Raw genomic sequence first — 23241 nt, 5'->3', positions numbered from 1 at the left:
TTAGGTTTGTAAAACTGCTCATGTAACACCTGTGCATAAAGGTGTTGAAATAGATGACCTTAATAATTCAAGGCCTTTTTCTAAATGAATATGCCCAACAAAATAAATTGAGTCTCTAGTATCAATCAATCAAATGTATTTATATAGCACGGTATCACAACAAACAGTTGTCTCAGGGTGCTGCACAAAAGTCCAAGATCTTAAGAAACACAAAATCCAACTTGTTCCACAGCGAGCAAGCATGAGCAACAGCGGGAAGGAAAAACTCCCAGGTGGAAGAAACCTCCGGCAGAACTGGGCTCGGTGTGGACGGCCTCTGCCAGGACCGGTTCGGGGTGATGGAGAAATAACAAGTAATACAGGGGAACTAAAGGAAATGAAGTGTGTGTGTGTGGGGGGGGGGGGGGGGGTTGAATCCAGCTCGGAAATCTCCTAGTATATGATCAACTCAAGTAATGACTGCATTCCAATTTTACCCCTTTTAATAAAGTGCTGCACATAGATGCACTGTTTGAATGTGTGTGTATGTACAGTATGTGTGTGTGTTAATGGCAATAAACTACTGTAAAGGCCCTTTGAGTGGTCATCAAGGCTAGATAAGCGCTATATAAATACAGACCACATCATTTCTCTCAGTACTTGGCTATCTACTGTCAGGTTTTTGAGAAAGGCACAGCACAGTTACTGCTGTCACTCTGCATGACATAATTTCTGCTTTGGACAGAAATAAACACTTTGCTACTCTTTTTAGACCTCATCATATTAGTTTGGACTCTATCACCAATAAATTATATTAGGGTGGTCTCACACAGTGATGATGATGCTACCACCTCTATTTATTTATTCTTATACCGATGACACCATTTTGTACTGTACACAATTCAGTTCTCCATGTAGACTAAATTAATAACTAACTAAATTTGTGTTAGAAGCAAAGAATATAAATGTCTTGGAATCTGGATTGATGAGAAGATAACCACTGCATTTCTGTTTGTCCTGGGAGAGGGATCCCTCACATGTGGCTCTCTCTACATTATTTTTTACCCTGTTAAAAGGGTTGTTGGTAGTTTTCCTTCCTCTAGTTGAGGGTTAAGAGCAGAGGATGTCACACCTTGTTAAAGCCCTATGAGACAAATTGTGATTTGTGAACATGGGCTATACAAATAAAATTTGATTGATTGATGATTGATTACTTTGCAGTTGACAAATACTTGGCCCGAACCACCTAGGAAAAACTAGTCCATGCCTTTGTTACATCCAGACTTGATTATTGTAATCCCTTATTATCAGGCTCCAACAGTAAACTGAGAGGAAAAGAGACCACATATCTCCCGTATTAGCTTCACTACATTGGCTTCCTGTTAAATCGAGAATAGAATTTAAAATACTCCTCTTCACCTACAAGGCCCTTAATAATATGGCACCATCATACCTTAAAGAGCTCATAGTATCATATCACCCTACTAGAGCACTGCACTCCCAGAATTCAGACTTACTTGTTGTCCCTAAAGTCTCTAAAAGTAGAGGAGGAGCCAGAGGTTTCAGCTATCAGGCTCCTCTCCTGTAGAATCATCTCCCAGTTTCAGTTCAGGAGGCAGACACCCTCTCTACATTTAAGAGTAGGCTGAAAAGGAGGCCACGTGGTGCAAGGATAACAATTTCTTTCTGAATGTAGGAAAAACAAAGACATCGCTATCGACAACAGGAAGCCCCACACCCAACACCCCCGCTGACCATCAATGGCACCACTGTGGAACACATCAGCAGAACCAGCTTCCTGGGGATGCACACCTCACCTGGAAGAACAACACATCATTACTGGCCAAGAAAGCTGAACAGCGCCTTTACTTCCTCCGTAAGCTGAAGAGAGTAAGAGCATCATCACCAATCATGTGCATCTTTTCCTGAGGCCCCATTGAGAGAAAAAGGACTGTATTTTTGCACTATTCCAGTTTGCACTACTCTCATCCAATCCACGGTGTGCCTTATCTCTGTGTAAGATTCAAGATTCAAAGATTTTTATTGTCAAATACACAGAGAATACACATTTCCCTATGAATTGAAATTCTTGTGCTGTCCTTTCTGGAATATCGACCAAATTTACATAGGAATACAATATTTACATAAAATACAATGAGGCTATGAACATGTTAAAAATAAGGCAGAAACAAGGGGAATGAGGTGAATAAGGTGAGGATTGTGCAAAACTGAGCAGTGCAAATTGAACAGTAACAGTGAAAAATAAAATGTATACAATATAAATTTAAACAGTACAAATGGAATACTTTAAGTTAAAGTGCAGACCAGTGTTACAGTTGTGAGGTAGATTAGAGTCCTGTCAGCTGTTGAGGAGTCTAATGGCAGTGGGGAAGAAAGAGTTTTTTAGTCTGGTGGTCCTACATTTAACACTTCTATACCTCCTGCCTGAGGGTAGAAGTGTGAACAGTCCATGTTTGAGGTGGGTGGGGTCTTTAAGAATGGAGGCAGCTCTCCTGTGAACCCTGCAATGGTAAATGCTCTGCAGAGAGGGCAGTGAGGTTTTGATGATTTTTTCTGCTGTCCTCACCACTCTCTGCAGGCGTTTGCGGCCCATCGTAGATGTGCTGCCGTACCACACGCTGATGCAGCTGGTCAAAATGCTCTTGATGATGCAGCTGTAGAAGTTGCTGAGGATCTTAGGAGACATCCCAAACTTCCTCAGCCTCCTCAGGAAGTACAGCCGATTTTGAGCCTTTTTGACCAGCTGTGTTGTGTTTAATGTCCAGGTGAGGTCCTCACTGAAGTGAAGCTGCTCACCCTCTCAACTTCAAGCTCCCGGATGAAAAGGGGTTGATGAGGTAACCTCTCCATCCTCATGTCCACTATCAGCTCCTTGGTCTTGTAAGTGTTGAGGGTTAGGTTGTTATCCTCACACCATGACACCAAACTGGCCACCTCCCTCCTGTAGGCTGCTTCGTTTCCCCCAGTGATGCGTCCTATCACTGCGGTATCATCAGGACGATGCTGTCTATGCGATGTGTACTATGTCGTACTATGTTTTTCATACTTTCATTTCATTTAGTGGAAAATATATCTGTCCAGATGGATACATATCTCACAGACAAAGTATATTTTCATATAAAATTTTAAGTAAAAATATATTGATTTCATTTCCCCTATGATTGAATCTTTGCAATGTAACCTTGATCATTCTAAATCTTGTACAACTGAATTTATCTTGGCCTGATTGCCTGATGCCTTAAGGCATTGTTCTGACCTTTGGCTTAGAAACAATCTCAACCAGATGGGGAGGAACGAGCCAAATGTATAAAGAGAAAGAACAGCTTTCCACCGGTGTGCATATTACAAACCAACCTTTGTCTTGTGTACCATGCTCTGAGCATTAAAGTGTGACAATACTGTAAGAGATTTGTGTCTCATTCCTCGTTGTCAGGGTGGGATTGCAGAATTTGTTATGATCTGTTTCGGAGTAGACCCAGAGCCCAGAACACACACACACACGGCAGGTTGAGGGTGGCAAAAATCAGGAAAAGTTTATCTGTTAGATGGTTGGGGGGCGGGCACTGGTGATCTGGTGGTGCAGGCAGGCTGAGGCCAGAGGAGATGCAGGTGAGAAACGAGGAGATGCCTGCCCCAGCCCCGTTTGCGCACCGCCAACAGTTTCTTTACAGTATAAACTGGCCCTCCATTAACCATTCGGGGAGACAGGGGTGGCTTGGTAGCTGGCAACATGGCACTTTCTTTGACCGGCTTGATTTTGCTGACTTGGAAGGTGGGATGTACTTGGAGGGACCGAGGCAGACGAAGACGCACATCCACTGGATTGATAATCCTGGTGATGGGGAACGGACCGACAAAGCGTGGAGCCAGTTTACGCGACTCCACCTGAAGAGGCAGTTCCTTGGCAGCGAGCCAGACTCGCTGGCCAGGCTGGTAGACAGGGGCTGGTCTCCTCCTGCGGTCTGCCGCTCTTTTGACTCTGTTCCTTTGTCGTATTAGCGTCTGGTGCGTTGTGGCCCAGATGCAGCGGCGGATTAGGGCATGGGCGGAGGGGACAGACACCTCAGGTTCCCACTCAGAAAAGACCGGGGGTTGGAAAACAAAAACACACTTAAAGTGGGACATACCGGTGGCTGAGATGGGAAGGGAATTATGGGCATACTCAACCCCCATTTTGCTCCATGACACGGGATTCTGTGCCACCAGGCACCGGAGGCCGGTTTCCAGCTGCTGATTGAGGCGCTCCGTCTGGCCATTCGCCTCTGGGTGGTAACCCGATGTGAGGCTCGCAGTGGCACCGATAAGTTTACAGAATTCCTTCCAGAACCGTGAGAAATTGGGGGTCCCCCGATCTGACACGATGTCCTGTGAGAATCTGTGAATCCTCAACACATTGTACATCATGATTTCGGCCGTTACTTTGGCTGACGGCAATTTGGGCAAAGCTATAAAATGTGCCATCTTAGAGAATCTGTCCACCACGGTTAAAACCATGGTGTTACTTTTGGAGATCGGGCGCCACGTGACAAAGTCCATAGAGATCTCCGCCCACGGCCGGGACGGAATGGGAAGAGGCTGCAGCAAGCCTGCGTGGGCTCTGGAGGAGTTCCTGGCACAGACTTGACAAGCCTCAACGTACTCCAGAACCTCCGGCTCCATGGATGGCCACCAGAACCGCTGCGCGATGACAGGTGAGCAAAGACACGTGAGCCCACCTGTTGGCACAGATCAACAGGGACATACAGATGGTTCTCAGGGCACCCACTAGGTGGTGGGGTCTCACCATTCGCCTGCTTCATCTCGGCTTCTATGTGCCAGGTTACCGATCCAAACACACGGTTAAGTGCAAGGATAGGCTCTGGTTCCGTGGCAACAGGCTCGGGGCTGAATAGGCGGGACAGGGCATCAGACTTTGTGTTTGTGATCTGTCCAAACCAAGAACGGGTGTTGTGCCCCCTCCAGCCAGTGCCACCACTCCTCCAGCGCCACCTTCACTGCCAGCAGCTCACGATTTCCCACTTCATAATTCCACTCAGCTGCCGTCAAGCATCGAGACAGGAAGGTGCAGGGGTGAAGTTTGTTGTCCACCTCTGCCCATAGGACAGCCCCGATCCCCTCGTTGGATGCATCCACTTCCACCACGAACTGGTGAGATGGATCGGGAAGCGTGAGGATAGGCGCCGTGGTGAACCGCCGCTTAAGCTCTTGGAACGCTATGTCTGCGTCGCCGGGCCAGCGGGATGGCACCTGCGAGGAACTAAGAGCGCGGAGAGGAGCTGCTATTGCGCTAAAGCCTCTGATAAACCACCTGTAAAAGTTAGCGAAACTTAGCAATTGCTGCACTTTCTTGCGGCTATCTGGTGTAGGCCACTCGGCTACTGCGCTCACTTTAGCCGGGTCCACCTGAACCCTTCCAGGAGCTACGATAAAGCCCAGGAAGGAGATGGTATCGGCATGAAATTCACTCTTTTCTCCTTTGACATATAAATTATTCACTAGGAGACGTTGCAGAACGAGCTTGACGTGTCTTTGGTGGGTCTCCAAGTTGGGAGAGTAAATAAGAATGTCATCTAAATAAACATAAACAAACTGATCTAAAAAGTCTCTTAATACGTCATTGATCATAGCTTGGAATACTGCTGGGGCGTTGGTGAGACCAAACGGCAGAAGTAAATACTCATAATGTCCACTTGGAGTGGTAAAACCAGTCTTCCACTCATCCCCCTCCCGAATGCGGATGAGGTGGTATGCGTTTCGCAGGTCTTACTTGGTGAAGATCTGCGCTTGTTGCAGTTGGTCGAACACTGACGTCATGAGGGGGAGGGGATATCTATTTTTAACTGTGATTTCATTGAGGGGGCTATAGTCTTTACAGGGACGGAGGGTCCCATCCTTTTCCCCCACAAAAAAGAACCCAGCTCTGGCCGGGGATGAGGAAGGTCAAATCAGCCCAGTTTTCAGGGAACTTTCAATATATTCCTTCATGGCTTGTCTCTCAGGCCCAGAAACCGAATAAAGACGGCCCTTGGGGATGGTGAAACCCGGCAGGAGCTCGATAGTGCAGTCATAGGTGAGGTGGAAGAGAGGTGGCTTTTTCTTTGCTAAAAGCTTCAGCTAGGTGGTGATAACAGCTCGGCACTGTGGTCAGGTCGGAGGTCTCCGGGTCTGTGACAGAGTTAGCAGAAATGACATTAATTATGTTACCGTGTTACTCCGGGGCTCTGGCTTCGGGCCCTTACAACTCTCCACCCACCCAATAATGTCCCTGGTGCGCCAATCTATGGTTGGGTTGTGGCGCACTAGCCACGGGTGCCCGAGGATGAGGGAGTGCAGAGGTGAGTCCATCAGGTACAGTCTAATGCGCTCCCAATGATCCGCTTTATGGATGTCTACAGGTTCAGCGATATGTGTAATGTCAAAAAGTGCGCTTCCGTTGAGGGTGCTCGCCTCAAAGAGCTTGCTCAGCGGTTCGATAGGGAGCCCCAGTTTCTGAGCTAACCCCCAGTCAATCAGACTCTCGTCTGCCCCTGAGTCAATCAGAACCCCATTCTCAAAGTCTTTGCTCTGGTGCGTGATCTTGACAATGGTAAATTTACGTGAAGTGGGGGTGGCAGCTGTGAAACGACTCACCAACAGACCAGTTTTGTCGGGCAGGCGTCGATGGGGTAGCCCTGTGTGCCGCAGTAAAAGCACCTGCCTTCCTGGAAACGTCGCTGTTGCTCCTCCTGAGAGACCTGGGCCCTTCCCAGCTGCATGGACTCCTCTTCCCGCTCCAAAGAGGGTCGAGGACGGTGATCGGTAGACGACTGACATGAAGCGGCACGCCAGAGAGCAGCGGAGGCACCCTGCGTAGTTGCTGGCACAATCTTGGTTCCGCGCTGCTGCTCCTGCAGCCGATTATCCGTGCGGATGGCGAGGGCGATGAGGGAGTTGAGGTCCGGGGGGGAGGTCCAACGGGACCAGATGATCCTGGATAGGATCTGACAAACCCTTCAGAAAAACGATGTACAATGCCGTGGCGTTCCACCCGCTCTCCGTCGCCAGGGTGCGGAAGCGGATAGCGTAATCACAGACTGATACTCCTCCCTGCCTCAGTTCACTGAGCTCCCGAGCCTTCTCCCTATCATCAAAAACCATTCTGATCACACACATCGGAGTCCCTGGGCCACTCCACGGTGCCCCACGTCTGGGTCCTCCCTGTGAGGTAAGACATCATAAATGCAAGTTAGATCGTTCTATGGGAAAGTCATGGGGTGAGTGTTTTGAGTGCATCTCACATTCTGTAATGAACAACCTACTTTGTCCCAGATCCCCAGAGTATCGTTCCGGGGGAACCGGCCTGGTGCACGCGCCTGCGTGTGTGGTTAAAGGGGAGGGCTCCGAAGTCGCGATGGGACGGTCAGACGCTGCGGCTTTGTCCTCGGTCAGAAGGGTGAGAAGTTGCTGCACCTGGGAGCTGTGGAGGCCCACCTGGTATGACACGTTTTAAAATCCTCCTGGCTGTGGGCGAGTCCTCTGACTCCTCGGCGGAGTACATTGTTCTGGGTGTGGCGACACACATACGAAGGAATGCTGTCTGTGCAGATACATACTGTATCTCACTGTCTGAGGATACTAACTGTGATAACTGCTATCACTCCAAAGAAACTCCTTGACATTTCTGTGTACCTGCTGATCAACAAAATACTTTTTTCTCAAGAATTTAAAGACAAAAGGAGGTTTAAATTTAATTGGTTTCTTTAAATCTTTCGCCTTGCAGAAAAGTGTGCAGACAACAGGTAAGTTCAAGGTTCACTTTCGATGCTGCTGAATCGCCTGCTGACAGCTTGGAGGAGCGTGCTTTTCATTGTTTTGATGCCGCTGTCAGTACTGTTCTCCTCGGCGAGCAGGCGTTTTAAAACGGTGACGGCAGGGATTACGTCGGCTGCAGTGGAGGTCGCTGAGCTGATTTTCCTCGTTAACTCCTCAAAGGGTTCCAGCACCGTCACTGTTTTTTCCAGCAAACCCCACTCGTTGGCTGACAGTGTTGCCGGCAAGTTGTGGTCGGCAGCATATGCACAGAGAGGTCGCTTCTCTTTCAGAAGGCTCTTGGTCATATAGAAGGAGCTGTTCCATCTAGTTTGAACATCTTGAACAAGACTAGCTGGGGTGGTTCCCGCACCTTGCATTTCACGCTGCAGGTCTTCCAAGCGAGACTGTGCGAGTTGTGGATGCTTGAAATGTGCTACGGTTTTTCTGCTGTTTGCTAATGCATCACTAACGCTGCGTTGTGATATCAGCCCTTCGTGCACAACAAGCTACAGCGTGTGCGCAAAACAGCCTGGACTAGGAACTGCCATGTCTTCCATCGCAGCCTTCATGTTACTCACATTGTCCCGTAGAATGACATGCACTTTTTCCAGAGGGATCTCCCAGTGATTTAACGTCTCCGTAATAGAGGCTGCGATTGTAGCTCGGTTGTGTGCACTTTTTTACCTGAAGCACGGCACTACAGAGGCCATGTGTAACCGAGTCAACCCAGTGCACTGTGAGGCTTATCAGCGACATTGCGCAGACATCTGACGTCCAAATATCTGTAGTAAAGCTCACGGCTTGAACTCCTTTTAACTTCTCAGCTAACTTGGTTGACACTCGGTTGTATAGTTCAGGTAGCACAGTCTCTGATAAATATCTCCTGGACGGTAAATTATACCTTGGTTGCAAGTGTTCAATCAGGCTGCGAAACCCCTCGTTTTCCACCACCGATAACGGTTGGTCAAGCATGCTTGACCAAATCTGCAGTATTCAGGGAATACACAAGGAACTTCAAACAGACAACGGGACACACTTTCGCAATTCACAAGTGGGTCAACGGTGTCAACAAAATGGAGTAATGAGGATTTACTCTCCACCGTACAAGCCGCAAGCTAATGGAATAGTGGAAAGGGTCATGGGCTTGATGAAGGGTTGATTGGTAAAAATGCTAACATCAATAAGTGGAGTTCAAAGGCCCTGGAGATAGGGATGGCCTTGAATGACAGACACCAGACTGAAAGCCCCCCCCCCCCCCCCCAGAGAAGCTGAACCAATGCCCATTCAGGTCACAAGAAGTGGGGCAGGGCAAGGAGGAGAAGAAGGAGGTCCCAAACCAGAAGATGTCTTTCCACGTTGGACAACGAGTTTGTGTAAAAGCTCATGATCATCCAACCAGCAAAGCAGTTAATGCGAAGTGCGACGAAGCTAACATAGTAGAACAGATCTAAGATAGCAACACAGTGCTACTAAAGAAAAAAGGAATCTAAGGAGTGGAGCAGCTTAAGCCTACAATACACCAAGCCTACCACTCTACGTCAGATTGGCCACTGTCAATGGGGCGGTTATCATGAGAAGAGCATATTCTAGGCTTTGGGCAGGCTAAAAAAGGAATCCTGTCGGATGTGATAGAAGTAATATGGTGGAATGAAATCAAGAATGCTTGTGCCAACCTTGGCGGTGCAGTGTCAAGGGCCAGGCCATGAAAAGCCGACCTGGCCCCAGAGGTCAAGGAGTGAGTACAAAGGGATGTACCATAGACCGGTTAAAGTCCTTGATGCTCACATTTGTTGATTATGTCCACAGATGTGAGACATAATGTGAGATCACATAATGTGAGATCACATAATGTGAGATCACATGATGTGAGATCTTTCTATAAAAAATAACATCTTTACACTGTTAGTGTTTTCATTATAACTAGTCAGATACCTGATGCACAAGTGTTCCAGGTCTCTCTCGCCTTGTGTGTGGTGCTGAAGATTTTCACAGAGTTGGATGGTACGGAGTATGTTAGTAATGGCAACTCCCCTAGATGTCCAACGCAGTGGGCTAAGGTGTGGGGGTTTTGGTTTAACAATTGCACTGGATTACAAGTCAACAAGACAGCTAAAGGTGTTCTACAGAAATGGAAAGAAAAGCAGGGAAAAGGGCTGGTGGACCTGGTGTGGACTTCAATCTGAATAGGTAAGGCAATGGGTGATACTGTGCCTGAACTGGTTAGAATGTTAGAAAATGCAACATTTTGCAGAGGCAGCAATCAGCGTAGAAGAGACCATTTCCTGCGAAATTTCTGATCGAGTGCATTCAGGTGGTGGAATATTACTCAGGAAGCACACCGCAGCCACAAACTCCTCATCCAGTATTCGATTCAGAAATGTCTCAGCCTTCTTGTGCCAACAATCGCAGAGAAAAGCAGCAGTTCCCTCTACGAGTACACAAAAATATTTCATAGCATTGCCTTTGCTTAGTCACCCTACGTAATTATTGAAAGCAGTTCCTTGTGCTCCACAAAATTGTCTGATGTTTTTTCCGGCTGGATATAGATAAAAAAATAATGACAGACGTAACAGAGTCCATTGTGTTCTTTATCTCATCAGTGAGTTTGGTGCATGGCACAGCCTTGTGTTGAAGGCAAAATAGAGATGTCATCAGCTGTGTTCTTAACCCCATCTGTGACAAACATCTTGACCCTCTTCTTTTGGAAATAAGAGATAAAGTACCTGTCTGGTTTTGTGTCCCTCCAAAGGAATTATTCCCAATATGGTTCTGTGAAAATGTTTGCTGTCAATAAATCTCACATTAAGACAGAGCTGCGCAACATCAGTTTTGTCAGTAGACTTGTCCATTGCTAATGACTGTACCTCTGCGTTTTTAGATTTATCCATAAGCATTTTGAATACCTGTTTCCAAAATATCCACTTGCCAGATGGTCGATGTGTCAGACATGAATATGTTATTAATTACTGACTCCACATTATTTCTCACTTTATCCTCATTCACTACCTCCCCCAGAACAACTAACATTGCTGTCTTTAACAGTCTCTGAGTCTGTGACAGGTTTCCTCTTTTCAGTTAGGATCCATGACTCATGAAGTGATGCTGCAGTAGCTTTCACTTAATCTGAGTAAGTTAAAAATGATAAATGATAAAAGTTAAAAATGATAAATGATTCATGTCCTGGATGTAGACTGTTCGCGGCACAGTACACACATAGGAACTTTGCCTCTTGGTGACAGGCTGTAGTACATCAAGCTTATTCCGGTGGCAACCTGTTGGCCAAATCTGGCCCTTTCATCACTCATAAATAAATTTGAAACCTAACTGTTTAGAATGGGCTGTTGGTCCGTGATACAACAGTCTCTTGCCACAGTTATTTAAATGTCACATTATTATTATTTAACCTCGTATGAATAAATACTGTATGTGCCTGTCTTTTTTTTTTCCAGCGGTGACATGTGTGGAATCTGGGCTTTGTTTGGCAGTGATGAGTGCCTGTCAGTTCAGTGCACTAGTGCCATGAAGATTGCTCACAGGGGCCCTGATGCCTTCCGCTTTGAGAATGTCAATGGCTTCACCAACTGCTGCTTTGGTTTCCACCGGCTGGCTATCGTGGACAAGCTGTATGGCATGCAACCCTTACGCATCAAGAAGTTTCCTTTCTTGTGGCTCTGCTACAACGGAGAAATTTACAACCATCACACAGTAAGGATAAGCAAGCTTCATACACCTGATAACATCTACTGTTAGTTGTTTATTGTGCTTAAGCTCTTCAAACGTACAAGGGACATTCATCATCTTATCCTATATTCTAAAATTCTTGGTGGAAGTTTTAGGATCAGTTTCAAACTCTGCCCTTGAGAAAAAACATGAATGTTGTATTATAGAGCTCTGAGGTTCACATCAAAGTTCTCAAACTAAAACTTTAAAACCCACCGATATCAACCTCTCTACATTTGTCTGTGACAGAGAGCAGATGATGATGACTAAATTATTTTTGCCGATACAAGCCTATATTGTAAACACACAGTAAAAACATATATAAGGTTAAATGGTATAAGCAAGTAATATTACAATAACACAGAAATTGTAAAATTTCCAAAATTAGTGATACACACACTGAGATGATCTCATTATTATTATTTACTCACTTACTGCTGTCTTTGTGTTGCCTTTGAGTATATACTGTCCCCATGCACAGTTGCTATACATTTAAACAAGTAAACAGATGTTGACAGTAATTACAATGAGCCCAACAATTACTGTCACTGTTCTGTATTTAGACTCCACAGGATATGACCATGTGTGCCGACCATTGAAGATAGAATCCATGCTGCACACATTGAATGCAGATCTCGGTTATGTTTTCATCCCTTTCTTTGGGGTTAGGCGTTTGGTTGATTTCTTTATTTGTCAGCAGGGTTACACAAAAACACAATGACCAGATTTCCACATAACTGGGACATGGGCCAAGAAAGAAGACATTCATTCTATGGTGTGGATACAAATATTGCCTTGGCACTCTACTTGAACCCATGTGTCCATTTAGTTATTTTTTTGACCCTTGTGCGCTATGTTCTTTCAGCTGAGGGAGCAGTTTGAGTTCGATCACCAGACCAATGTGGACGGTGAGATTTTGCTCCACCTCTATGACCGCTTTGGCATCCAGAAGATGGCTTCTCTGCTGGATGGTGTGTTTGCTTTCATTCTGCTAGACACTGCCAACAGGAAAGTCTTTTTGGGACGGGATACGTATGGTGTGCGTCCTCTGTTCAAACTCCTCACAGATGATGGATTCCTTGCAGTCTGCTCAGAGGCCAAAGGTAATGGTTTATTACCCCCCTTTTATACTCTAGTTACAAAAACGCTGCTTAACTTCTTGTTATTCTGATCACAGGCCTTACAGAAATTACCCATGCAATGGCCACCCCTGCCAACATTGTTCCTTTTCTTCCTGGGCACTTTGAGGCCTTTGATTTAAAGCAGAATGGCAAAGTTCACTCTATTCAGATGGAACAGTTTCACTGCTGCACACAGGAGCCTGCACATGCCATGTATGACTCCTTGGAGAAACTACCTACAAGTATGTGATTGCTAATGTGTGTTTCAACTTATTCAACACAGCTTTTCACCAAACTTGGTCAGAATATTACTTGAGAAGATATTGTCAGATGATTCACCTTTGGAGCAGATCTGTCAAAGTAAACAACATACTTATTTTTCCAAGTTCTCCACAAATAATAGAGAATCTGAAGCTTATACCCTCTGATGCTGTCCATGAAACCAATGTTTATTTGGTTATTTTGTTTAGCATATTTTAAAACTGATGTCTCCACAGGCTTTGATGAGGAAACAGTGAAAAGCAACATCAGAACCCTGTTTGAGAATGCTGTAAGGAAACGTCTAATGGCTCAAAGGAGAATTGCTTGTCTTCTGTCAGGTATTTTTAAATTCTGCCATCTACAGTATGTACTGTAAACTGTATTGTTCCACCTGCCTGTGAACATAGCCGATAGTCAGACCTTAAGCTTTTGTCAAAATATCACAATCCTGTAATCGGTTCAAAGAGGGCAGGAGACAAGAGACCTAGTAGTTTTAGTTAATCAACCTAATACATTAGTCCTCAAATATTCAACTGGAGAACCTTGTGAAAAGTAAACTACATATATGTGGGAATACTCGGCCCACTCCGGGTACACAAGGGAGGTGAGAATGGCATTTGAGCAACGGTCTTTATTTCAGGTCACCTCGCCTGGCAACCACACATATATACACGGGTCTCTCCAGTGTCAGGAACCCAGCCTACTGCAAGAGAACAGAACCAGGTTACCAGCATGCTCTTATTGATAACCTGATTACCTGATTCTGCACAGCTGTCTGATCACCAGCTGAGCCACTCCTCCCTGTTGTCCAGCAGTTGGCGCCCTAACCACACCCTGCCGTCACAATATATTTTCAAGCATCAGGTGCATTTATTCTTCTAATTCATTTTAAGATTGTGAATATTAATGAGGCAAAAAATACTGCAGATTTGAATTGAGACTTTAGGTTTGTCACTTTTCATTATTCAATGAGTTAGACCTAGTTCAATCTAATACGGAATCTAGGATTTAAATTCAATAAAACCTAGCTGTTTATACAGTAGTTAACCACCAACTCCTGTCCTTTAATGGTAAATGTTATATCACAGCATAGCATGCAAATATAAAATTGGATGGTGTGACAGTAATATTTGTCAGTGATCCTCCTTAATGTTGTCTTTTCTTCAGGTGGTCTGGACTCCAGTTTAGTCGCTGCTACACTGGTGAAACTGGCCAAAGAGGAGAAGCTGCAGTATCCCATCCAGACTTTTTCAATTGGCTCAGAAGACAGTCCAGATGTCATTGCTGCTCGCAAGGTCCACAGAACTGTCTGATAAGGAGTGTGTGTGGTTAGTTCTCTTGAGAAAATAAAAAACAAAAATTTGATTGTTTTGGGCGGCTGAGGCTTAGGGGATTGAGCGGTCGTCCTGTGAGGTTGACGGTTTGATCCCAGTCTTTTTTGAATGTAGAAGTATCCTTGGGCAAGCCACTGAGCCCCAAATTGCCCCCTTCTATAGAGTAAGTGCTGCACTGTATGAATGTGCCTGTGAATGGTAAAAACTGTACTGTATAGTGCTTTGGGTAGTCCTCAAGACTAGAAACGCGTTATATAAATACAGATCATTTACTGTTTGTTTTTAATCATAGTTATTTTGTGTTTGTCAGGTTGCAGCTCATATTGGCAGTGAACACCATGTGGTAAACTTTTCTGTGGAAGAAGGCATCAAAGCAGTAGAGAAAGTGATCTACCATCTGGAGACATATGATATATGTAACATACATGCCTCTGTTGGTGAGTGAAAAATATCACAGTATAGTTGTACAAAAAAACCCAAAACCCATCTATGCATAAGGAATTAAAATGGCTTGTAAAACTGCAAGTTGGCCTAATTGTGAAATCTTCCATGGTTCTGTGTGTTTTGTCCATAAGATTGTACATTGCCGAATCCAATACAATTGAAGTAAATGGTGACCACTTCTTCAAACTTAAAAAAAAACAACAGCAAAGGGGGGAATGAAGTCAGAGAACTCTAACATGTTCTATTGTTGTAAATTTGAAACACGAGTTGTCTGACTGAAATATATGTAATGCAGCAATACAACTCTCCAATGACAGGCAATCACTTTCTGCTATTGAAAATATAGTTACAATTTTTTAATATAAATTTTTTTTCATCAATGATATTGCATGTTGATAAAGTTACAATCATTGTTTAATGAGGCTGGGACCTTCTGAACTTGGTCATGGAAGAAAAGTTATTTGACAAACACATTTCATCATAGTTTTCATTGATGAAATCAACACTGTATAAGAACCAGTAATTATATATTATATGTATGGGTGACATGACCATTGGTCAACATCAAAACAAGAAACTGTGCTTTTGAAAACATGACACATCATACATGTGTATGACACAAAACAAAGCATAGTTTATCAGATTTGTTTCAATGTTGTGATTCACTTTATGCTTGCTATTTGATAGGAATTTGTTTTTGTAGACTCTTATTAATATTAGAGTCTGAGCACTTGTTTTGCTGGACTCTACCAGCAACACAAGAGAGATTAAATATGTGTTTTTGGTGTTCCAGGATCTTCAATGCATAAGTCAATCATTGACTATCATGATCAAATACAAGATAACTATTGGGGCGGCTGTGGCTAAGGGGTAGAGCAGTTGTCCTCCAACCAGAAGGTCAGCAGCTCAATCCCAAGTCCTCTGAAGTGTCCTTGGGCATGAGGCTGAACCCCGAATTAACCCCCATAGAACAAAAAAAGTGCTGCTGATTCATGCACTGTATGTGTGTGAATGGGTGAACTGTACTGTAAAGCACTTTGAGTGATCACCAAGACTAGAAAAGCGTTATATAAATACATCCATTTTTGCTTGGATTATGATTATTATTTGTTGTAATTCGACACAGAAAACACTTAAACTGAGCATTAGTTGTAATGTGTAGCCCTTTTATAACATCCTAAAACTACAATGACACTCAGTAGAGCTCACACCTCCACCAAAACCCCAAATCCTTACCACATCCTTCCACCAGATTTCTTGGTGTATCTGTCTTGAAGTGAATCCTATAAAGTGTGCTGTCACCTTCTGATGAAACTTCTACTTCTGTGTGTTCCACTTCAGGGATGTACTTGGTTTCAAAGTACATCAAGCAGAAGTCGGACAGTGTGGTGATCTTCTCTGGAGATGGTTCTGATGAGCTGACGCAGGGATACATTTACTTCCACAAGGTGAGTCTTCAATAACTGAATCAGTCAAACCTAATTTTCTCGGCTCGAATTGGAACGATTCAAATTTACAAACTCTAAATCTCAAAAACGAGTTCAGAAAGTAAGATGTCATTCGAAATTCACTAAGAGGGACAGATCATAACAGTGTAATAAATCACATGACCAAGTAAAGTCACTGAAGGAAGAAAACGTATGGCTTGAGAGGCAGGTTAGTTAACTGTAACTTAACAGTGGCCAAGGTTTTCTTTGCTCACCCCAATCGGTCGAGGCAGATGACCGTCCACATTGAGTCTGGTTCTAGAGGTTTCTTCCTGTTAACAAGGGAGTTTTTTTCTTTTCTAAGTTGCCAAAGTGCTGCTCATTGTGGGAACTGTTGGTTTTCTCTATATTAAATAAGATTTTAACGTCTTGATCGTCTATGTAAAGTGCCTTGATATAATGTTTTGGCGCTATACAAATCAAATTGAATTGAAAGGTTCTCATCTTGCTGTAGTGATAAGAAAGAAGAATGTTGGCAGAGAGAGAGACATCATCCTGATGATGAAGTCTCTCATCATCCTGCTTTCACAACACATGATACTTGGAAAATTTATTCAGGGGAGTGACATGAATTTGCAGTTAAATGCCCTGATTTTAAGCTCTGTTCAGACATGGAAAACCCTTCCTCTGTGTGTCAAAGTGTTTTACAGTCCGCATTGCTGATGCTGTGTTCCACAAGGGTTTATTTTTTTTCTGGAATTTTTTCAAGTTCTAGATTCACCTGGTGTTTTTAGAAGACAAGAACAAATGGTTTGTAAAGCGCTTAAAGACCACTCAAAGCACTTACAGTACAGTTTTTGCCATTTGTTATGGAAGTTTTCTAGAAGCTGGTGAAAGGAGAACTCAGGCAGCAGCGGATGTCTTATGCAGAAGATTTGAATGTAGACTTGATGCATCAAAGAAACCAGAAGGTGCAACAATATACAAACGCTAACAGAGTAACATGAGCAATTGTCACCCCCAAGTCTGAAGATGTCTCCCACACAGCCCCATATATCTTCCTCTACTTGTATCGCACATTCTTACAGCAAATCAATGAAGGGCTAGAATTGCTGTCACTTTTCTATGCAACATGTAGGTGTTTGCATCCTATTGGATACTGGTATAATACACAAAAGAGTTCAAGTTGGTGCCTCTCTGTCTGGAGCATCTGAGTTAGATATGAAAGTCTCTAAGCATAGACACAACAATGTACTGTTGGTTGGTCCTTTAACTATAACCTGATCTTGGGTACTGCTTAGAGAGAGAAGGGAGAATCTGTGGAATTAGCCAGGCACTCTTTTCTTAATGGTGTACAGATATAATGTAATATACATTATATATACATAATACGGTATATAGTGGCATATATCAATCAATCAATCAATCAATCAAATTTTATTTGTATAGCCCATATTCACAAATCACAATTTGTCTCATAGGGCTTTAACAAGGCCCTTAACCCTCAACAAGAGGAAGGAAAAACTACCAAAAAAACATTTTAACAGGAAAAAATAATGTAGAAACCTCAGAGAGAGCCACATGTGAGGGATCCCTCTCCCAGGACGGACAGAAATGCAATAGATGCCACGTGTGATGGAGAACGTCAGAAAAATAACAGTAATTATAGCATTGGTTAGAGTAAGTAGTTTGTAGCATGATGGAAGGTAAATGAATTGAGGAATTATTGTCAGTAATGGTCGAATATCTGAGGAGACATATTGTATATCAAGCAGTCTTGTTGTAGTCATAGTCCACCATCAGCTGCCACCTTAATCATGGTCCATCACTACGATCAGAAGACAACACGATACAGGATCCGCCGTTATGATCATGATCTCTGATTCACAATCCACCATCATAATCCACGATGTGGCCACATTCACGGCCCTGGATCTGCGAGTGATAAGGCACAAGGACTCCAGGGAAGAAGTCAAGTCAGTAACATGTATTGATGAGACATTAAGTTATTTGAAGTGATAAGGAGGGAGAAGAGGAAAGAGAAGCTCCATGTGTCGTGTGTCCCTTAACATTCTAAACCTATAGCAGCATAACTAAGAGCAGATCTGAGACAAGCCTGGACCAGCTCTAACTATAAGCTTTATCATAAAGGAAGGTTTTCAGCCTACTCTTAAACGTAGAGAGGGTGTCTGCCTCCTGAACTGAAACTGGGAGATGATTCCACAGGAGAGGAGCCTGATAGCTGAAAGCTCTGGCTCCTCCTCTACTTTTCGAGACTTTAGGGACAACAAGTAAGTCTGAATTCTGGGAGCGCAGTGGGTGATATGATATTTAAGTTATGATGGAGCCATATTATTAAGGGCCTTGTAGGTGAAGAGGAGAATTTAAAATTCTATTCTTGATTTAACTAGAAGCCAGTGTAGTGAAGCTAATACAATTCAATTCAATTCAATTTTATTTATATAGCGCCAATTCATAATTTACATTATCTCAAGGCACTTTACATTTAAAGGTCAAGACCTTAAAACAATATTAACATAGAGAAACCCAACAGTTCCCACAATGAGCAAGCACAGGCGACTGTGGAGAGGAAAAACTCCCTCATTAACAGGGAGAAACCTCTGGCAGAACCAGGCTCAATGTGGGCGGTCATCTGCCTCGACCGGTTGGGGTGAGGAAAGAAAAGTAAGGGGGAGGAAAGGAGAGATGGGTGGAAAGCGGGGGAGAGAAGAGAGAGATGAGGTGGAGAGAGAGAGACCGGTAACAATTTGGCACCATCAAAATCAAGGCTAACCATAACAATAACAATGTATAGATCTACAACATGACTAGATATATTAATGAATTGCTGAGTTCTTGTAATAAATGCAGACAATGGTGATGGTGGTCATTGTGGTCCTGTAGTCCCGGTGCCGGAGTTATCTGAAACGAGATAGAGAGAAGAGCCAGAGGGACTATGGGAGGACAAAGTGACACTTTGACATGATGACATGTTAAAACTAATAAATAAATAAATAAACAAATAAAGAGGTGTGGGGGGGCAGAGAGACAGAGAGACAGAGGGAAGTGAAGAAGTGCTCAGTGCATGATGGTACAGGAGATGTGTGTTCTCTTTTCCTGGTTCTTGTCAGGACACGTGCTGCAGAATTTCGGACAAGCTGCAGGGTCTTTAACAACTTACTGCTGGAGCTTGATAATAGGGAATTACAATAATAAAGTCTGGATGTGACAAAGGCATAAACTAGTGTTTCTGCATCTTTCTGAGAAAGGACATGTCTGAGTTTTGAGATATTGTAAGTGAAAGAAGGCGGTCCTAGAAATTTGTTTTAAGTGACGATCAAAGGACAAATCGGGATTAAAGTTGACTCCCAAATCCAATCCGGATGATTTATTCTCGTTTTTACTGAGGTCTTTTGTGGCACCACGGTGAAAAGATGCTATTTGAAGGTATATACAGTAATGTGTGAGGATATACGAAAATTCCTCAACACCATTCACCCACATTAGTGCATCTATGTGCAGCACTTTCTCTTAGAGAAATAGAAATTTGGGTTTGATTTGGCCCAATTGATTATCTCGTATTTGATCTTGATAGTGAATGATCCATTGAACATCCTGGAACACCAAACAAATGGTATTTATCTTAGTTTGCCGATATTTTATTGAGGTAACAGAGAGATGGAACTAGGTCCAAGCTACTGATTTTTGTCATTTGTAAGTGTGATTTGGCTGTTAGTTCAGAGAAGCCAACAGGTATGTTCCATCTTATGAATGTGAAGGGTTTCAGTATCTTAAACTTGAATAAAGTGTAGCTAGTGACAAATCTGTGTTCCTCCTCCAGGCTCCAACCCCCAAAGCAGCAGCAGAGGACAGTGTTCGTCTGTTGAAGGAACTCTACCTGTTCGATGTTCTTCGTGCTGATCGCACCACTTCTGCACATGGGTAACAACTCTTATTTTATTTCCCAGCACTGCCATTATTCAAAGATACAGGGATACAGGTACAGGGCTGGAAATAGAAAGCAGTTCAAAGTTTTTATATAAAACACCTGGTTACAACATTAGTAGCAAAAAAGGATGCATGGGACCACTTCAGGACCTGGAAACGAATGGAATATAGTACCTAGAGAGCATTGAGGGACCATTATGAGCATAAGGTTGGAAATTGTGCATATCCCAGGTCACTGCAGTGACCACACAGAAAACAAGTGTTAGTACATTTGGGAATTCCATATCTGTCATACTTGACACATGTCTTATATTTCATTCATCATGATCCAAAATCAGAAGGCAAATAATCATTTAGCAAGTCCAAAGTATAATACACAAAATACCTAAGTAGAAATAGAAAAGGACGACTATATTCACAGAGGTACAAGGGAAATCTGATAAACAGGAAATGAACTGCGGGTGGTATAAATACCATTAAGTTAGATTGAATCATTGAAAATAGGTCATCTGAAAAACTGGTGGGAAACTGAACAAAAGCAGGAACTAGAACATACTGAAATGCATATAGGAAAGACTTAACAAAATAAAATCAGTGAGTCCAATAACAAAAAGTCACAAAAGGGACAGATCTCAAAGTGTGCAGTTGGATTTGGAGGGAAGCTAATAACCAGGCCCCACAGTCGTCACACTCACACACAGACAGAGACAAAACTGGGGGAAACAAGACACAAGAGGACAAAATTACACAGCAATGTTTACAATTGCAATTTCCTTTTCAATTTCAATACTTCAATTTGATGATAGAAACAGCACTGATTAATCTCCTGCAAGAGATTTTAGGAATGTTAAGCTTCAGTAGCCTTGACGATCTTGTCTTCAATTTAACCACAGAGAGGACAATCCCTCATGAGATGTGGTGAACAGCAACATGATTGAAGAGCACCAACAGTAATATTAATAATACATTATAATTACAGCAAAGCGTGATTAGTTAAATTTTAATCATAAGCCTGAACATCTGCAGGAATAAAATCCATCAAAATCAATAAGGTAAAACCCATTTTGCAGTTTACCCCTGAAACTCCAAAAATGTTTTGTGGACTCAAACACTTTACCCACCCCTCCATCAGCATAGTGGTGAGTAGATAATGAGTGACATTTTTTTCATTTTTGGGTGAACTATCCCTTTAAAACTAGAAAAGCTATATATCCTTACGAATGATGCATAATTACTACTTGGTCAAACAGCAGTCATCATCCCAGCTCTTTATTTGCAGAGATCATATAATGAGTGAATGACTTTGTAAATGTGTTTTTTAGTCTGGAGCTCAGAGTGCCCTTCCTGGACCACAGATTCACAGCATACTACCTCTCCCTGCCTGAGGAGATGAGGATTCCTCGGGTCAGTTGATCTTTGCAGCAAGGGTGTTGTCTGACAGTTTTCTTCACTACAGATGTCTGATGTCCAAAACAGGCACAGAAATTAATAATTATTATTACAGTTATAATTGTGTTGTTTGTCCTGTGTAAGCAGCACGGAGTGGAAAAGCACCTTCTCAGGGAATCCTTCAAAGGTCTCAACTTGATCCCTGAGGAGATCCTGTGGAGGCGTAAAGAAGCCTTCAGTGATGGTATGATGTCAGTGAAGAAGTCCTGGTACACCTACCTGCAGGAACACCTACAATCCATGGTATGTGTTAATGTAGGACCAAGATGGCTGATATAGCAGCTGATACTGGTGTTTAATTTCATTCCTTTCACATTTGGAAAAGAAGAAATGGCTTCCATGATAAATGTATTTAGTACCACAGGGTACTGTATCTAATGAAGTCAATTATGAATTGTTCTGGCCCTTTTTCTTCTTCTAATTGTTATTGTTATTAATTGTTATTATTCCTTTCTTTTACATGGTCACATCTGTGTTGCTGGAAAACCAGAATCAGAAATACTTTATTCATCCTCAGAGAGAAATTCAAAAAAACAGGTAGACCTTTGAAATCTGGTTAAACCCTTTTACCAGCAGACATTTAAAATAATCCAGGTGTCAGAAATGTCTGCATTCTATTTAGGTTCAGGTCAGATCGAGAATCCTTTGGCAATGTGCATCTCATTCTCTAACATGGCTTATATGAGGATCATAAGTTAAGTGGCATGCCTGAACTGATTCTTTAATTCATGTCAAGCAAGTCATGCATCGTTCAAATGATTTGAATGACGTGATTTAATGTGGCGATTTACAACACCAAACAAATTTGAATGTAAGTACTGGAGTCAGCTTATGATAGGTTTTCTATTATTTTTTAGAGGCACAAACTCAGTTGTACTTGGTGTCTAATCTGATCTGTCTTCTCTCAGGTGAGTGACGATCAGATGGAGAAGGCTCACAAGACGTTCCCTCACTTGCCTCCATGCAACAAAGAGGCCTACTACTTCAGACAGGTGTTTGAGAAGTTCTATCCAGGTGGGGCTGAGTGGCTCTCCCATTACTGGATGCCTCGCTGGATCAATGCCACTGACCCCTCAGCACCTGTATATATACAGTATGAACCACACAATGAGCAGATTGAATGAAACATATTTCAGCTTTTTTCTTGAGATTCATTTCCGACATTCCAGTCATTGATTTCACTCAATGTCATTACTGTGAAATGAAAATAAAGCATCAGACTTGGAACTTTAGTGAAATTGGTAATCCATAACAGTGAACCAGTGACCTTATAGAATGGCATATTTTACACAAGGATAGATATAATTGAACTAAACTCAGACTAATAATTTACCTCATTCTGATCATTCCTCATCATATACTGCTGTCATTAGATTGAACCTCAATGTTAGTTATGGGGTTTAACCTCAAATGAATCACGTTGACCTGCTAACACAAACGAGTTGTAGACTTGCACTGCAAATTCTGCAAGTTGTGTGAAGTACATCTTGAGTGTATCATAAACGGAGGTGAGTGTTGTGTTTTAGTGAAATTTGCATTGCTTTCCTTGCTAATACCATCTCTACAAATCTGATGCTTGGACTGCAGTGTTACTTCATGTCAGAGCGGTGATAGAAATTTGTCAGCCCTTGCGATGCTACATAAATGTGAAGTTAGGTAGCATGATGTAAAATGGGATCCATATCACCTTTTGCTTGTTTGAGCAAATTAACATTGTAAGCTCTTAAAAAATATTCATTCAATGCC

At 43.0% G+C, this 23241-nt stretch overlaps 1 protein-coding gene across 7 annotated transcripts; it reads left to right on the top strand.

Annotated features, from left to right (window-relative positions):
- Positions 1-598: 598 nt before the first annotated feature.
- LOC109631541 (asparagine synthetase) lies at positions 599-22991 on the top strand. 7 transcript variants are annotated; one of them, XM_069516685.1, is made up of 12 exons: positions 599-1855; positions 11241-11496; positions 12377-12614; positions 12689-12874; positions 13130-13231; positions 14061-14188; positions 14538-14664; positions 16013-16119; positions 19940-20040; positions 21369-21450; positions 21583-21738; positions 22404-22991. In XM_069516685.1, exons 2-12 carry the CDS (start codon positions 11248-11250, stop codon positions 22617-22619), a joined length of 1692 nt encoding a protein of 563 aa, XP_069372786.1. In that variant the 5' UTR covers positions 599-1855; positions 11241-11247; the 3' UTR covers positions 22620-22991. The 7 variants fall into 7 exon arrangements, with proteins under 7 accessions (XP_069372786.1, XP_069372783.1, XP_069372782.1 ...); XM_069516682.1 differs by having other exon boundaries at positions 599-1869; XM_069516681.1 differs by lacking the exon at positions 599-1855 and adding an exon at positions 7588-9978.
- The last annotated feature ends 250 nt before the right edge of the window (positions 22992-23241 follow it).

Source organism: Paralichthys olivaceus, chromosome 20, assembly GCF_024713975.1.
Source record: "Paralichthys olivaceus isolate ysfri-2021 chromosome 20, ASM2471397v2, whole genome shotgun sequence".
NCBI lineage: Eukaryota > Metazoa > Chordata > Actinopteri > Pleuronectiformes > Paralichthyidae > Paralichthys > Paralichthys olivaceus.
This window is presented reverse-complemented; position numbering and strand designations above follow the sequence as displayed.

Bases quoted from the DNA above. Each gene is read 5' to 3' on its own strand.
- LOC109631541 (XM_069516681.1), top strand. From the start codon at position 9,920: ATGGAAAGAAAAGCAGGGAAAAGGGCTGGTGGACCTGGTGTGGACTTC. The intron at 12,615-12,688 runs GTAATGGTTTAT...TTCTGATCACAG, and splicing joins AGTCTGCTCAGAGGCCAAAG to GCCTTACAGAAATTACCCAT. The intron at 12,875-13,129 runs GTATGTGATTGC...ATGTCTCCACAG, and splicing joins CTTGGAGAAACTACCTACAA to GCTTTGATGAGGAAACAGTG.